At 43.2% G+C, this 15,935-nt stretch overlaps 1 protein-coding gene across 1 annotated transcript in view; it reads left to right on the top strand.

Moving 5' to 3' along the window:
• The window catches only part of MTUS2 (microtubule associated scaffold protein 2), a gene marked incomplete at both ends in the record, with an annotated part of 209,258 nt that overhangs the window by 134,868 nt on the left and 58,455 nt on the right, over positions 1-15,935 (top strand). The window contains 2 exons of the mRNA XM_082008931.1: positions 8,760-8,858; positions 13,986-14,194. Coding sequence (XP_081865057.1) covers positions 8,760-8,858; positions 13,986-14,194 — 308 coding nt within the window. The remainder of the gene's footprint in view (positions 1-8,759; positions 8,859-13,985; positions 14,195-15,935) is intronic.

Below are 15,935 nucleotides of genomic sequence, written 5' to 3'. Positions count from 1 at the left end.
ATGTAACTCAGGAAAAAAAGAAAGTATGGATCAGTCACTGTGTGTAAGGATTTAAGAAGTGGTTTACATCTGACCAGCTCTGCATAGTTTTTAGTCTCTTCATGTAATACAACTTCCTCTGTGGTGTCATCCCTGTCTGGTCTTGTTCAGCCATACCCCTCTCTCAGAACGCAGAAATCCACATAAAATCCAGCTTGGTACGTCTAAACTCTGCTGTGTTTTGAAACTTTGGTTCACCTTCAGGATGTTGATGCAGCTCTGGGATCCCTTGTTTGTGCGTGCAGTCCTGATCCGAACTCCTGAGCATCAGGTTGCTTCTTGTTCCAGACCTCAGCTCTGTCCACCAGGCTGGACTTGCCACCCAACAGTCTATGAAAATCAGAGGATTGAAGGATTTTATATTCTCTATGCCTTGTTGTGGGGTTTTGGGTGTGTGTATTGCAGCATACCTGTTTCAGCTTGGTTATTATTCTTATTTAATGTTTATCTCACAGACAAGTGACTGTTATTCCCCATAAGAAATCTCATCATTTTTGTGCAATGACAGTAGCAACAAAGAATTCATTTGAGCAGCTTGTTTCTACTCTCCACTAAATTAAAGAAAATCAAAAACATTGTTCAAAAAACTAACCCAGTCAATTCCCGGGCTTTTACAAGTACCGGTAAATCATATGTAACAGGGCAGGCTGTTAAATACAGTCAAGATGAAAAATAGGAGGCCAGCGTTATCACAGCTCTCACCAGCAAGTTTGCAGTGTGAAATGTACTTCTTTTAATCAGCTTCTGCAAAATCCAGACAACACAATGTCAGCAGGAGGGAGAGGGATGAGCTAAGGTCAGATGAGGGAGGAAAAGTGAGGACCATTGCTCTTGCAGGGATGGAGGGAGAAGAGTCCGCTGCTGCTTTGTTCCCCTTTGCAAACAGTTTCCATTAAAAGCTGAATAGTGAATACACAGTGGGTTACATTCACAGTGTTCCGGTACTGAACATGGGGATATGCAGCACTACGCAGGTGAAAGTGAGATGTTCAGCTGCAAGTTTTCCAACCTCCGTCCTGGGAAGCACTCAGAAACATGCTGTGGCACAACTCTGTGAGGAAGCGACAATAAAATGCTGTGGGATCCATGTCAAATGACAGGAAGAGAAGGAGTAGTTGCTTTAACTCTGCAACTAACGTTGGAGGTTCTGAGTTACTCTGAGATTTTCTCATTCATCCAAAGAATGGTTCATTTTATCAGGTTTATTTTTTCCTCAACTTTTTTAATACTAGATAAAGAGACTTTTCTTTTGAATATATAAAAAAACCAGTCATCTTCAGACAAGTCAATGAAATAGTCCTTGTCCTTCTTTTTTTCTTATCAGATTGACTTTAAATTTGAAGCAAACACAAAGGGAAAAGCACAAGAATTTCTTGTGCTGTTTCTTCTTAGCAATTTCTACCTCAACAAATACGTAGTCTGTCTTCTACATCTACTAATTTATTCACAGTCTTTCAGTGTCTCATAGATCACAGGAAGCAGAGAGTCTCTAAAGAGAATTAGACTGCTCTTATTCTACAGAATCCAACACATTTCCAGCTTTGCTCATTTTGTCTCAAACAATGCGTGCATGGATGTGTCATTACTCACCAAGGACACGAGTAGTCGTGGGTATTGGGGGAAAGGCAGAAGAAAGCTTGAAGTGGCTCTCTGTGTTTGTGAGTGACTAAAGACACTTCCTTGGGGGGGCTAAGCTTGCAGACTGCATTAGTTAACTTACAAAATACACCTGAGAACAGCTGGAATCCAACTGAATGCAGCCAGTCCTGCTGAATTGTTAATGGCGTCTACAGCATGTTAGGGTTTGCTTTGGAATAAATACTCAATGCATAATCTGTTAGCACGTTTTCAGTCTGAAGTGTGAAAGCAGATTGAAGCCTATCTCACTGTACTGGCTTTTAAAGACTCGGAAAGGCACCGGTAAATCCAAGCGCTGATTCTGCCGCAGCGCTTGGGAAGGTATCTCCGATAAGGTATATTTAGCTCTGGTTCCTAGGCTAGCGTTCAGCAATGATGGGGGAATGGAGAAGTGCCTTGCTTTGTCTGCTGTTTTTCCAAGTGATTGCTGAATGATTTAACATGTCTGGAGTGTTTTGCCTTGTATTTCTAATGATTTTGCCTTTGCTCCTTCTGTTCGGTTTGAAGCAGGCTGTGTGTGTTAATGAGGAAATGTAAATACCTTTACGGAACTGTGCATTTGGATGCGTTTTTCAAAAGCAAATGCTGTAAACACACCAGTAGAAAACTGTCCTGGTTTCAGCCAGGATAGAGCTGGTTTTCCTCACAGAAGCTAGTGTGAGACTGTGTTTTGGATTTGGGATGAGGAACTGTTGATAATGTGCTGATGTTTTGGGTTGTTGCTGAGCCGTCAAGGACAGTCCAGCTTCTTGTGCTGGCCTGCCAGCGAGCAGGCTGGGGGTTCACGGGGAGCTGGGAGGGGACACAGCCGGGACAGCTGACCCAGACTGGCCAAAGAGATATTCCCTACCATACGACGTCATGCCCAGTACATAAACTGGAGTTGGCCGGGGGGGCGAAAATCACTGCTCGGGGACGGGCTGTCGATCACGGGGTGGTGAGCAATTGCTGTATTGGGCCTCACTTGTTCTTGTACATTCCTTTGTTGGTATTATCATTATTGTTCCCTTCTTTCTTTCTGTCCTATTAAACTGTGTTTATCTCAACCCACGAGGTTTTTCCTAATTCTCTCCCCTGTCCCACTGCAGGAGGGGGAGTGAGCGAGCGGCTGTGTGGTGCTTAGTTGCCGGCTGGGGCTAAACCACGACAGTCCTTTTTGGCGCCCAACGTGGGGCCCGAGGCTTGAGATAATAACGGTTGCAGGTCACAATATCAGTTTGATTTGCATCATGCTCTCGTCTTTGCTGTACATGTTAAGGATCGGTGTTGGTTTCTGCGGGCTGCTGTACTCTGCAATGATTAGTAATGTCTCGCCTGTGAATTTTGTTTTTAGAGCACTGACCTTGAGCTTAATGTGGTATCATCTGAGCTCTGTACTAAAGCCGTTACTGTATTTTGGCTACAGTCTTGTGGAGACGATTAGCAATTATACTTCTGCCTCTGAAAGGTTTTTTATGGAGGAAATGCAGAATGGTACCTTTGCTACCCTCTATCATAACATTTCCTCCTTCATCACAATAATTTTTCAGTATTTTGAACACCCTTGGCTGGTTAAAATACCTCTATTGCTACTTCTGGGGAACATGGTTTCAGTTTTGTCTAAGGTTGGCAAGCAATTTAAGAATATCACCCGGAGATCTGCCCCAAGGCTGGATAGTTATGAATGGCAGGGCGTGTGGAACAGCATGGGCAAATGCCTGGGGCAGTGGGCACCTCCGGTGTTTTGGAGCTTCACTCCCGAACAAGTGCAGAATCCTGATAAACTAGCAGAATATCTGGAAGAAGTATGCTGTCAGCCTGGCAGCTCCAAGGAGACACAAATCATTGCCATGTGCTGGGGCCTGGCCCATGCCTACAGAACCCTATTTAACACTGTGCAAAGGGGAGAGGGGCTCTCTGGGTCTGATGGCAATGGGGCAGGCACTGTGACTACTCCAACGTCTGTAGCAGGCACTGTCACTACTCCAACCCCCACGGCGGGCACTGCCACTACTCCAACACCACATACCATCTCCCCTGCCCTGAGAGACTGCTATGATGGATGAAGCCCAGAGTCATGGACTGACTGAACTCCATAGACATTTTAAGTGATGGCCCATGGACTAAGAGAGTGATATCTGTGTGTATATATTAAAGGACAGGAAGAGTAATAATGAATAATTGGAATGTATTGAAAAGTATAGGACCTGGGCATGACGTAAATGGTATGGAATAAGGGGTGGATACTGTCCTGGTTTCAGCCAGGATAGAGCTGGTTTTCTTCACAGAAGCTAGTGTGAGACTGTGTTTTGGATTTGGGATGAGGAACTGTTGATAATGTGCTGATGTTTTGGGTTGCTGCTGAGCAGTCAAGGACAGTCCAGCTTCTTGTGCTGGCCTGCCAGCGAGCAGGCTGGGGGTGCACGGGGAGCTGGGAGGGGACACAGCCGGGACAGCTGACCCAGACCGGCCAAAGAGATATTCCCTACCATACGACGTCATGCCCAGTACATAAACTGGAGTTGGCCGGGGGGCGAAAATCGCTGCTCAGGGACGGGCTGTCGATCACGGGGTGGTGAGCAATTTCTGTATTGGGCATCACTTGTTCTTGTACATTCCTTTGTTGGTATTATCATTATTGTTCCCTTCTTTCTTTCTGTCCTATTAAACCGTGTTTATCTCAACCCACGAGGTTTTTCCTAATTCTCTCCCCCATCCCGCTGTGGGAGGGAGAGTGAGCGAGCGGCTGCGTGGTGCTTAGTTGCCGGCTGGGGCTAAACCAAGCAAGTATTTATTCTCACAGTTATTTTATGGCCTGAGATATCCATTTCTATAACTTCTAAAAGAGAAGAAACTTTGTGGGATTTGTAACCGTAAATGGAATGTAAATTCATATAAAAGTTAGTAGTTTGTGGCTTTGATTCCTGGCTACCGGAAAGACAACTTCTCGCTCCATGAGCTCCCATAGTGGAGGGGGTTGGCAGAGCCTTGGAAGCTGTTCCTGGAAGCCTGGAAGTTAGTGGTGATTCCTGCTCTGCCAGGAGCCTTTTGCTGTGAGGCTCAGTGCTAAGAACCTTGATTACGCAGCCAGCAGGAATAAAGCTAATGCACGGGCATTTAGCACAGAGCTAATTGGAGTTCCCTATTTCCAGCCTGTGGGCAACAACTCTAAGAGTTTGAAGTAAATTTTGTTCCAGGTCAGAGTTAATATATGTGTTAAAAGACAAATTTAGAAGAAAATTAAAACAGCGTGGAGGTTCAAGAAATAGACACTTGTGGTGTTTAATTTCCTGTTACAATTTTATTTTACATCTATTTTATTGTTTTATGATTGTATGCGCAACACCTTTTGACATTTCAAAAGACATATGGCAGCCAAAGTATTACTTGAGGTTTCATATTTTTCAGTAATGACTGAAATGTTTGTCTTGTTTCCTGAGTTACAGTGGAGCATCAAACTTTTTATGTACATTATAACCTTTGAGTTACTTCTAGTACACTCCAAGGTAGAAAAGATCAAACTGTATAACCTCCAGCTGTGCCATACCCTGCAGTACAGCATTATGCTGATCATCACACCAACGCTTTCCTACAGAATTTTTTTAAAACCTGAAATTCTAGGTTTCTGTGAAATGACAAATTTGGAACCCAAACTCTTGTAATTTAAAAATTAATTTTCCCTGCGGGAACTTCTCTTGAAATCAACATGTTTTCTGAATGTTTCTCTTTTAACCAACTAACAGCTGTTGTTTAAAAAGGGAAGAGAAAAAAAGAGAAAAACATTCATCACGAGCTCTTACTTGAGGTCTAATGCCAGGGATGGCTCTTCCTCTAAGATTTCCCTGTGGGTGATGAGCTTAGCACAACGATAACAGTTTGCTCCTGCAGACTCTCCTTTCTTTTCCCTACTGCATGCTTCCTAAATCCCTCTCCACTAAGGAGGGCCACAGAGAGCCCACCAGGACCCTTCTACTTATGAAGGAGAAGTTGAATAATCACTAGCTCCACGTGCCCCTCTCCTCGAGCCCTGCCCAGCAGAGCTGAGTTGAGCACCGTCTCTTCCCTTGCTACACAAGCCCTCCTTGCTTCCTGGGTTGCTGCACCGCCATCCCTCCCAGACCTCAGGAGCTCCCCTCGTCTTGTAAACAGAAGGAGGGCAGTTATCCTCGTTTCACCCCCTTGTGTTAATCCTACTCTTCTGCCCTTGCCCAGGTACCTATTTGCACCTTTGCTCGCAACCTGCTTCAGGCTCTGCTGATCTTCCAGCTTCTGGGGCTGACGTCTCCCGTGCAGCCACCCCTGACGGGCACGGCCGTCCGCACCCGCGCACCACTCGCTGTTCTCCGCAGACCTCGCCTTGCCCTCTGCAGAGCCGTGGTGCTCGCTGGGCTCCTTTGCTTCTTTGCTCTCTTTTCTTTCAACTGAGCTCTAACCGGGGAATTGTTCCTCGCTTTGTGCTTAAGGTTAAGAGGCTGAACTAATTTCCCAGGTGTTCCCTTATTGAAAATGTCTCAAAACCAAAAGTAGTTAAGTACTTATATGCCCCTTGTTACTGCTGAAAGCATAAGGAAAACACATTTTCCCCACCATTGTCTCTGTTTGACATTTGCCACGGAGAAATTTACATAGGAGCTTGTTTTATGGCCCATTTGTGCATCATATGTTTACGCGAAAAACAAGGGCTCATTGCCATGAAAAAGTAATGCTTGAATCTGTAACCATATAAACTATACCTTATAAAACAAGCTATGGTTTTGTCTCACATTGCTTTCACTTGGTCCTTAGTAATGAAATGGCACCGTAAACTTATTTTATGTCCTGCTCTGTAGTAAAGTACAGCGTAGTAGGTGGCAGACACAGGAAAATTATATCCTCAGTCACTTCACTGTGAGAAGTATTGATCACAAATGAGAATCATAGCCTCAACATGTCCAGTTTACAAACAGCAGAGAAAATGGAGATGGATCAAAGTAAAGGTACAAAGAAGAGTTCAGTCATTATCAGCCCCTGATGGCTGGTGGCGCGATTTGCCTACGAACAGTGGGACAGAGTCAAAGAGGGTCTCAGACCTTCTCCTATGCCATCCTCCTGCAAATAGCTGGACACAGGGCTTGTGCGTGTGCCTGTGCTCTTCGCAGAAGCACTCTGTGAGCGAGTGCTGAGAGACGGTGCTAGAAAATATGAAGCTCGGCTTCTGGTGCGTGGCAAATGCTGTGTCCGCAGCTCGCCGCCTGCAAGTCCTGATGCAGACAGAAGTGGAAGGGTGAACGATGCATCAAAAATAAGCCTGATACTGCAACCGTGACTAGCTGTGGCTTTGGAGAGGGCAGAAAACTAGTTATCCAGTAAGCGTCCCTGAAGATTATGGTCCCCGTATAAAATTATCACTTTTCTCCACTATTGAAATAGCCATATCATATTTTCATTAAGCAAAATGGTAGATGGTGTAAACTTTTGGACTGCCACTGTCTTTAAGCACCACCAAGAAAATATGATTTTGTTTTCCTGCTTCGGATACTTCAGATTCCGTGGGACATTTTCCTACAAGACATCCGTAAACATACTTATAAAAGAAGTGAAAGTTAATAAGGCAGTCATTGTTTTTCCTTTATGACAAGTGGTTTGCCTTAAATCTCTCTTTTTCCTGTGTATCCAGGGGCTGTGACACAGTCCTGCAGGCTAAATACAACCCCCAACAAACACTAGCGATAAAAAGGGAAAGAAAACAGGAAAATGCATTAACGTCTCAGCGATTTGCTTTTTCTTGCTCTTCCTTCTCAACTCCTTGGTCAGTGTTTTCCCCCTGAAATCCTGTGGCTGTGACTGCCACACCATGGGCAAGCCAGCAGGGCAGGGCTTTCATGTTACTGCACTCAGCATGGTCTCCACAGCTATTTTGGTGGGAGTTGTGGGTGGGCAGGAGGGTGAGCTGAGCTTGGGTGGCCGCTCTGGCACTTGGATGAAGTTGTATCTCCCTCCTACAAGAGACAGTGGGAGACTGCAGAGCTTGGACAACTGACAGACCATCCTGAGCCTGTAACCAGAGAGCTCCAGTGGTGGGAGGAATAACAACAGGCACTGAGTTGCCGCCTCCCACTGCAAAACTAAGGGAAGAGGAAAGACTAGCTCAAAGTTTCTGGAGATCATAACTCAAGAGCTCTGGGGCATCATGCTGTCAGTGGGAGGAATTAGTGGCTGCAGAAAAAAGGATAAATGCAGAGGTCAGGAGTAATCTGGAGAGCTACAAACACAGAGAGAAGAGGAGGGAGGACAGGCAGCTGGGCACATGCCTGGGTCGTAGATGAGCATGAACGAGGTGTTGGTTCAGCCTTGTGGACAGCAAGGCAACGGTATGGCCCTGTTGTGTCCTGCATTGGTGTAGGTTTGTGCACTGAACGTGCTGCGCCTCTCTGGCCCTGCCTGACTTACTGCAAAGGCAGAGACCCACTTACCGGTCTCGGGTGTCACATCCAGCACAGCCTGACACATCCTGCCAGCTTCTGGTTCTTCAGAAGCCCGTCTCTTGCCTGTGTGAGACCCTCTTGGAAAAGCTGGTCACCAGGTGTCCTGATTTCAGCCAGGGTAGAGTTAATTTTCTTCATAGAAGGCAGTTTCCTAACCTGGGGAAAAAGTTGATAGAACGGGGCCCTGCAGATAACTTTAAGTCAGCTTTGTGCAGTCCTACTTAGCTTCTCCTCCAGCCCAGAAGATCCTTGGCATAGCAAGGTAAAGAGAGAGAACGCAGAGCTCAGAACAGTTAGAATGGGCTACCTGTGTAGCCTTTTGTGCCTTAATGGCATTTGTCACTCCACAGACGGCTGGAGAACCAAGGTAGTGTGTAAGGTCACCTTCTGACTTTCTTTAGTACTGTGCATGTCAGCTCAGCCACATGCACATGTGCACAAGTCATGCTTGCAGGAGTGGCAAGTTGGCATCCAACACAGAAGTACTGCGTAGCATCATTCTGTGTGAAGCCCAGGATGTATGTTGGTGAAATACTTACATTTTGCCATTCTGGTGTGTATCTTAGTGACAGAGTTCTGCGCAATTGCAAACAATTATAAAACGGATTTCTTTCTACCTTTTTTTTTTTTCTAAAACAGGTCTGAAGAAAGAAGTACAAAAAGATCAGGATGCTAACAGACCAGCTGTCTCATCCCCTAAGAGATCAGCAGTAACAGCCACCAAGCTCCATTCACCAGGTATTTATGAACCCAAAAGCACTGTTTCAGGGAAGATTTAAACTTGTCGACTTTGCATCTCTTGTTAACACGCTAAAATCTGAGACCTACTATTGTTAAGTGAAGATTCATTAAGCTGGCTGTGAGTTACAGCAGGCTTTATCATACCAATGCATGAGCTGAATCGACTTATGTTTTCTTTGTTACAACCCTGCAGCCATCTCTCCTTCAAAACAATGAGTTCTTGCTATTAGATGTTTAAAGGCACAGGAGTATCTTTTTAATGATTATAATTTTCTTATATAAAAGAGAACAGATAGATATAGTGAAATAAAAGACACCTCAGACAATTACCTAGAGCGACAGTATATTACTCAGAATCTACTCTTACTGTTGTGCAGAAGCACTAAATTTCCTGGGATATTTCTATGCATAATTGGAAAAGGAATTATCTGTAGAAATAACCTTCAGAGTGCTGTTGGGACATTGCCAAATTACCCCTCAATATTGGGCACAAGCACATGGTTTTAGCATTTCTAAAGAATACTTTTGTTTTTTTACTAAAATGAAGAGAGCTTATTTCTATTTATGTCTACTAGGTATACATTAACAAATGTATAAGGTACTTAAAGGTTTTTGTAAGGCTGGCCTTTGGCTGATCTAAATGCTTCTGAAATGAGTGGGCATGGTCCCACTGATTTCATTGTGCTTGCAGTTTATCTTCTCTTCTGTTACCTCATTTTTCAGACTCTATTTAAATAATTTAGATGTCATCCCTACAGCTATATGATACTTGAATTATAATTGTGGGGGGTAGAACCCCATGTTGCTTCATTTGATGGTAAAGTGTAAAACATGTAGAATAGCAATTTGGCTCCTATAACTTGCATCAAGAGTCTCTTCATGTTTACTAAACTCAATCCCTATTCTTCTCCTTCCCAACCAACAAAATCAAGAAAATGGAAGGTTAAATTTAACCTTCCCTGGCACCAACAGGACTCACAATTTTTCTCCCTACTAAGGTACTAGGGTAAAAAGGTGAACTTAACACTGCACTCTGAATCATATAATTTTCTGGCTCTTTTGCACCTGCTGAGATCACCAAGAGAAATACAAAGAAAAATTTGTTGTTGAGAGTGCCAGACCGGCAGCTCACCAGCGTTTATAACAGTGGGAGCCCAGTTTAAGCACCAGCGGTGATTGTGGCTGTACCAGCATGTTACAGCACAGCTGATTCGCTTCCACTAGAATTAGAAAGCAAAATTAAACAAAGGCGTATTTGTACTGTGTATTTGTATTGTCTTAAGGAGGCCTGCATTTCTATGGGTGACAATGATTTTCACGGCTTAGATTTTTGGCATATCCAATTCATGAGGTCTTAAAGGTTTCTTCATTCTCATGAGAGGTTCAGTCTCTCCATCAGATTGATTTAGGATTTCTTAAGCTCAATTGTCTGAAATTACAGCAACCTAAAATTGTTTATCACTGCAAGGATCAAATAGGGGAAAATAAACCTCATCTTCCTTTATTTTTTAGAGTAGTCTTTTGCATTCTTTGAAATAACAAAATAGCAAGCATTAATAAAGCAATAAATACAGACAATTTTTTCACCTATTTAACAATTTCACAAAATAATCAAAGCAGCCATTAAACAGGACAAAGAGCAAGTGTAGCTGGGGCTAAGGGGCAGTAGCACAGCCTTTCCTCCATCAGGATCACAAACTTGTGTGGCATTTACAGTTTGTGATAGGAGAGCATGTGTCCCCCAGATAACTCCACCACAGCTACCTATGGCCATGGAACAGGCTTTAAAAGTTCTGAGTGCTGTTTCTAGGTTGTTTTCCCTCTGTTACTGGCCTCCTCACATACAGTTCCTTTTAATCAGCACTTTTTTTGACTGTCATACAGATTTTTTTTTTAGCCTCGAATCTGATCTTTAGAATTTGGATCGGTCCTCCTGAAGACTTGCAAGGGAGTTTTGAGATGCAGAGTCTTGCAGGGTTCTCAAATTTATCTATTGATGCAATACCATTCCTGAAATCTCTGTATAGGAGCAGGTGTATATACATGCAGGTGCTCTCCTTCCACCCCACTGCAGGATGATGTCTTCTGTTTCTGACATCTGTCACTCTACAGATTGCTTGTTATCAATCCTCTCAAAGTAATTTCCTCACTTTCCTTACCAAAATATCAGAAATCGGACAATTAAAAGGCAAATTCCCCATCTAAATCCTCATGGACTGTGTTAATTATGAGTATATACTTGTTATGTCTCTTCAGTTCAAACATTCAGGTAGATAAAAAAGACCTGAGAATTTTGAAGTGGATCAAAGGGGTTCCGTGATTTCAGCCTACAGTAGATCTGTCCCCCTGGTCCCACCAGCAGCAAAAAGGACATTCAGGATAAGGGCCAGCATCATTAATATATACCTTGTTTTGTGCAGAGCAACAGATGAGAGACATCAATGGCAGAATAAGCTTAGTAAGCTGATTTTCAGACCCAAATGAACCAAGAAATTCAGATTTATCCCTGAGGAGAATAGCACAGTTTAATTTACAAGGACAGCTTATAATACTGACAAGGACAACATAGAGATGTGCACTTCAAATGTTCCAATGAACAGGAAAGCTAGAAAAATATAAGACAAAACACCCTGATGGGTTTCTGTTTTAATTGAAACTGGACTGATTTCAAGGGCTTGTCCCTACATTTCTCCCTATGCCTTCTGTTGTAACGTCACCATATTGCCTAAACAACCTGAGATTTTTATACTAAAAAGACAGATATTTATGGCTGTTGCCTTTATGAATTTCTTATTTTGTGATAATACCTACTGCCCAGTTAAGAGCCCCTTTAAATGAATGAAAGAATCTGTAAGAAGATACCATTCCTGCACAAGAAGTTGTACAGGCTTTAACTGACATGAAAACGGAGAGAGGGCAATAGCTATGCTGGTTGAACTCTTTTAATGACAGAAAGTCCTTTCCAACACCCCGTGTTGTATTATTTAGGTCCTGCAATGCCATGAAGTTAGTCTTGATACGTTGCAGAAGCTGGTATTCCTCTTTGCAAAGGCAAGTCTTGGGCACAAAGACTTTCAAAGGCTGTTTTGCACTTGTGGCTCCTTGCAGTTGCAGCATGAGATACTTGGAGACAAGAGGGAGCATCTCTGCTGGAGCTAGCTCCCTGTAAGCTTAGCCTGGAGCCAGAACGTAGTCGAGTGAATTGGAGGATGTGTTCCCAGCGGCTCCACAAGCTGGGGATCTGAAAAAGTAGGAATACGCTCCTGGTGTATTGCTCTGGCAAAGCCATACTGCTTCCGTGCCTGGTCTAGTAAAATTGCCGTAAGGATCCGTTTGCACACCCAGGCCACAGTCTTAAAGATCTAAAATACCTAAAGCACATCTGACAAAATTACCTCTGGAACAATGCTCTACTTCACAAATTGGCTCAAACTCGTACCATCAGGTGCATCTCTGTGGAAGAATTCCGTTTTTTAGGAAAGGGGTAGGTAGCATCCATGGCAGAATACTGTCCTCTGTTGCATTCACTGCTGAGGACTGGTTGGAGATGTTGTCCCTCAATTATTTTTCAGGAACTGTACACAAGACTATAAAATTACAAGATACCTTTTTTCAGATTCTTGCATACCCAACCCTTTCTGCTAACAGAAATGTTCATTTTTCATCTATATCCAGACCAATGTCTGCCATCTCTAGTAACACATAAGAATAAGGTATCTGACTCTATTTTTTCTCTCTTTCTTACTGACTCTAGCTCCTAGGCTAAAAATTGCGACTAGTGGGAGGAGCTGAGGAAGAGAAGCAGAGATTCCTGGGCAGTATTCAGGAATGAGCTAAAAAGCATCAGCTGAGGAGAGACGAAGGGTAGTGAAAAGAATCAGTAAGCTGTGAAAAGGTGTTGCCCAGCTGACCATAAACGTTTGCAGAGGAGAGTTCTCAGAAAACTATGATGATGAACACAAAACAGATTGTCCAAGCAGTGGCTTGAGCAACCTGACACTACCAGAACACTGCCTCTTTTTGCTTCAGCCTCGTAACTGAGTATATCCAGAGAAATGGATGGTTGGCTCAAACAGGATATGAACTTAGTCTAGGATGAAAGCCTCATCATGAATAAGCTTTAATTCTTACACCATTCATGTGAATGTGACACTGTATTTGAGCTGATATCCTAAAGACAAGCTACACTATTGGTTTCACATCTTTATACAGGATCAGGCTTGCTTCAAGCCAACCTGGAGCACATCAGAGGAGACAAGAGTCTGCCTGGACCCGTTTTTGCAGGCAGACCATATGGTGATTCTGCTGTGACCAACGGTGCAGAGAGCAGCCATGCAGAGCTAGTGGTGTAACCAGTCAGCTTTATGTGGTACCTGGAGGCATTTCTATACATATATGTTTTGTGCTGCAACTTTAGAGGTGTTATAAAGGGGAGAGGAAGGGAACTGGCAAGGTAGACTGCAGTATTGTTGTTAAAAATAAATAGTGATATCCCAATAGCAAGCAACCCATGCTGTGTTTGCATTCAGGGAAGGAAAGCTCCAGCCCCATATTGTCCCATTTGGAGGCAAAAAGACATCTGTAAAGGCAGTGTAAATCTGGCACCTCTGTCAAGTCACCAAGCTTGGGGTTCAGGTGGCCAAAGAAATTGGGTGTGGAGTGTAAATGTCATCCAACTGTTTTCCATATCCACAACAGGATAAGGTGAATCTTAGCCTGGAAGTGCCCATTTTTCTCTCTGCTATTCAGAAGAGTTCAGCCTCACATGTCAAGATGGCAGACCTCTATTCTTGTGGATGTCTAACATAGGTGAGGTGAATCCTTCCTCTAACGACCTCAGTTCTCAGTAAGACACTCGTAGGAGAGCTCTCCTCAACTCACAGCAGACCTTCAGGCTCAGAGCCTGAGGTGAGATGACTGTTACAGAACTTCGGGCTTTGGCCCATAGGGAAACATATTTCGCTGTGCTCTTGCTTCTTTGAAAGTCATTACAGATCTATGTGAAAGCTACAGACCTTTTTTCTTTTATAGGGCTGAGTACCAAAGGCCATAGAAAGACATAAAGTTCATGTCCATACATATAAAGTAAGTGATCCTAATGGTCTTTTCTTCTCTCCTTTATAGGACATCCCAAGCAAAGGCCAACCACCCCAAAGAATGGATTCTCCCCCAAACCAGGAGACAGTCGAGATGCTGAAAAGCAGTTTGTTCAGAGATTGAAGGAAAAGTGTGATGAGCAGTCCCGGCAATTAAGCAATATTCGAGATGACCTTAAAAGGGCCAGCTGTGGCTTTGATGTCTTTGCTATAACAACGCAGCACTTTTTCATGCAGGTAAGTGCAATGCGTGCTTTCTACCATTGGAAAGATACTTGCCTTTACACCAGTCACTTGCCCAAATTTATTCCACAGTCTTTGAAACTTTGTGGTTGGGAGCAAAGCATGTAATTTCTTTGAAACAGTTATTATGAGGAGGGAATTATTATTTGAAAAGCAAAGTTCAAGAACTTGGAAGAGGAAGAATTGTGACTGAAGCATTTGCCACAAGCACAGAGGAGTTTCAGGATGTTTTTAGGAGTGAAGCAGACACAGAAACTTAGAAGTCCCAGTCCCTGACCGCTACAGCCGAAATGGAAAGCGTAACTGAGATATTGATACTTGCGAACAAATGCAAAAACAATCCACGCATTTAGTCAACCAGAGGTACTGGATGAACAACATCTGCTTTCTCACAGTACTTACCTACTGTTCCTGTTCACCACAGATCAAGTAGAGTGGTCCCTGTTACAAAGGTGACAATTCCTGAAGACGTTAAAGTAACATTATCTCAGCATTTAGAAGATTACATTCAGCAGTTATAGAGAACATAAATAAAATGTCATCAATAATTAGAGAAGCTTATTTATTCCATAAATCCAAGATAAAATGAGAAAAATTTAAAAGATGACAGCAGTAACCATGAAGGACTTGTAGGTATTGTTTGTTTTAAAAGTTGGTTAGTGGGGAAATCTAGCTGAGTTCTGACTTCCAGACCTGGTTCACCCGATACCCATGTATTTTGTACCATTCCAGGTTAAGCTGGTGTCCCAACTACTTTGTAAAACAGGCAGACAATCACCAGCAGTAGGACCCAAGATTTGGATAATATCCTTGATTGGCTGTTTGTCTACTTTTGGAAAAGACAAGAGTAAACTTTCATTATTAAATGGGAGGAAGAAAACCAAAAAAAACAAAACATAGATTCAGTCTTTACAAATTCTGAAGTACTTTATTTGGTTATTTTTTTATATTAATGTGAAAAGTTACCTTTGAACAAATACTGTAGTTCACACTTTTCCCTAAGTAGGAGCTGATCTTGCCAGGGGGAGCTTCACTGAACTGAAAAAACAGGGAATTTTTTAAAAGTACTAAATATTTTAAATACCCTCCCAGGGGATTTTTCCCCTCTATTTTTCTTTACTCTTGACATTGGTGGGCTTTGGGCAATTGGGCTTTTTTTTTGCTCTTTTTTTTTTCTTTTTGGAGCTGACTGGGGAGTGTCCTTGATTAAAGCAGAAGGAAACAAAATAGGGCAGAGCAGTGTCTGCTCAGCTTTGGCTATGCATTGTCCACTGGGGAGAGATTTTTCGTCTCATGCCTCATTCACAATTTGCTGAAGGAATTCTGGAAGCTCGGGCATATCTCCTTCATCTCCTCTGGATATGTTTTAAATGAGAACAGCTGCTGCAGCTGAGCTTTGAGATGACTCTCATCCTGTTGGTGCATGTTAGATCTGTCCTGAGAATGCCTCCTAAATTGAACACCTCAGGGGACTTTATTAAATATACTCTTCTCCAAGTCCTGGCCAGGCATAACTGAGCCTCATGTTCCCAACTCTGCTACACTATCAGGCCAGCTGAGGTTTGCAGTAATACTCCTCTGAGTGCCTGGAGGGCTTGGAGGTAAAAAATAATATACCTGTGGAATTTAAGTGCCTTCAGGCTTGGGCAGGATTAGATGTAGATTTCTTTCAGTTCCACTGCTGGACTTGCTTGCCTGGGCTAAACCTGAGTCTCAGTCCCTTCCGGGCTTGCCT

Source organism: Phaethon aethereus (assembly GCF_964289735.1).
Source record: "Phaethon aethereus genome assembly, chromosome: 1".
NCBI lineage: Eukaryota > Metazoa > Chordata > Aves > Phaethontiformes > Phaethontidae > Phaethon > Phaethon aethereus.
Note: the sequence above shows the minus strand (reverse complement) of the source record. Positions and strands in the feature narration are given on the sequence as shown.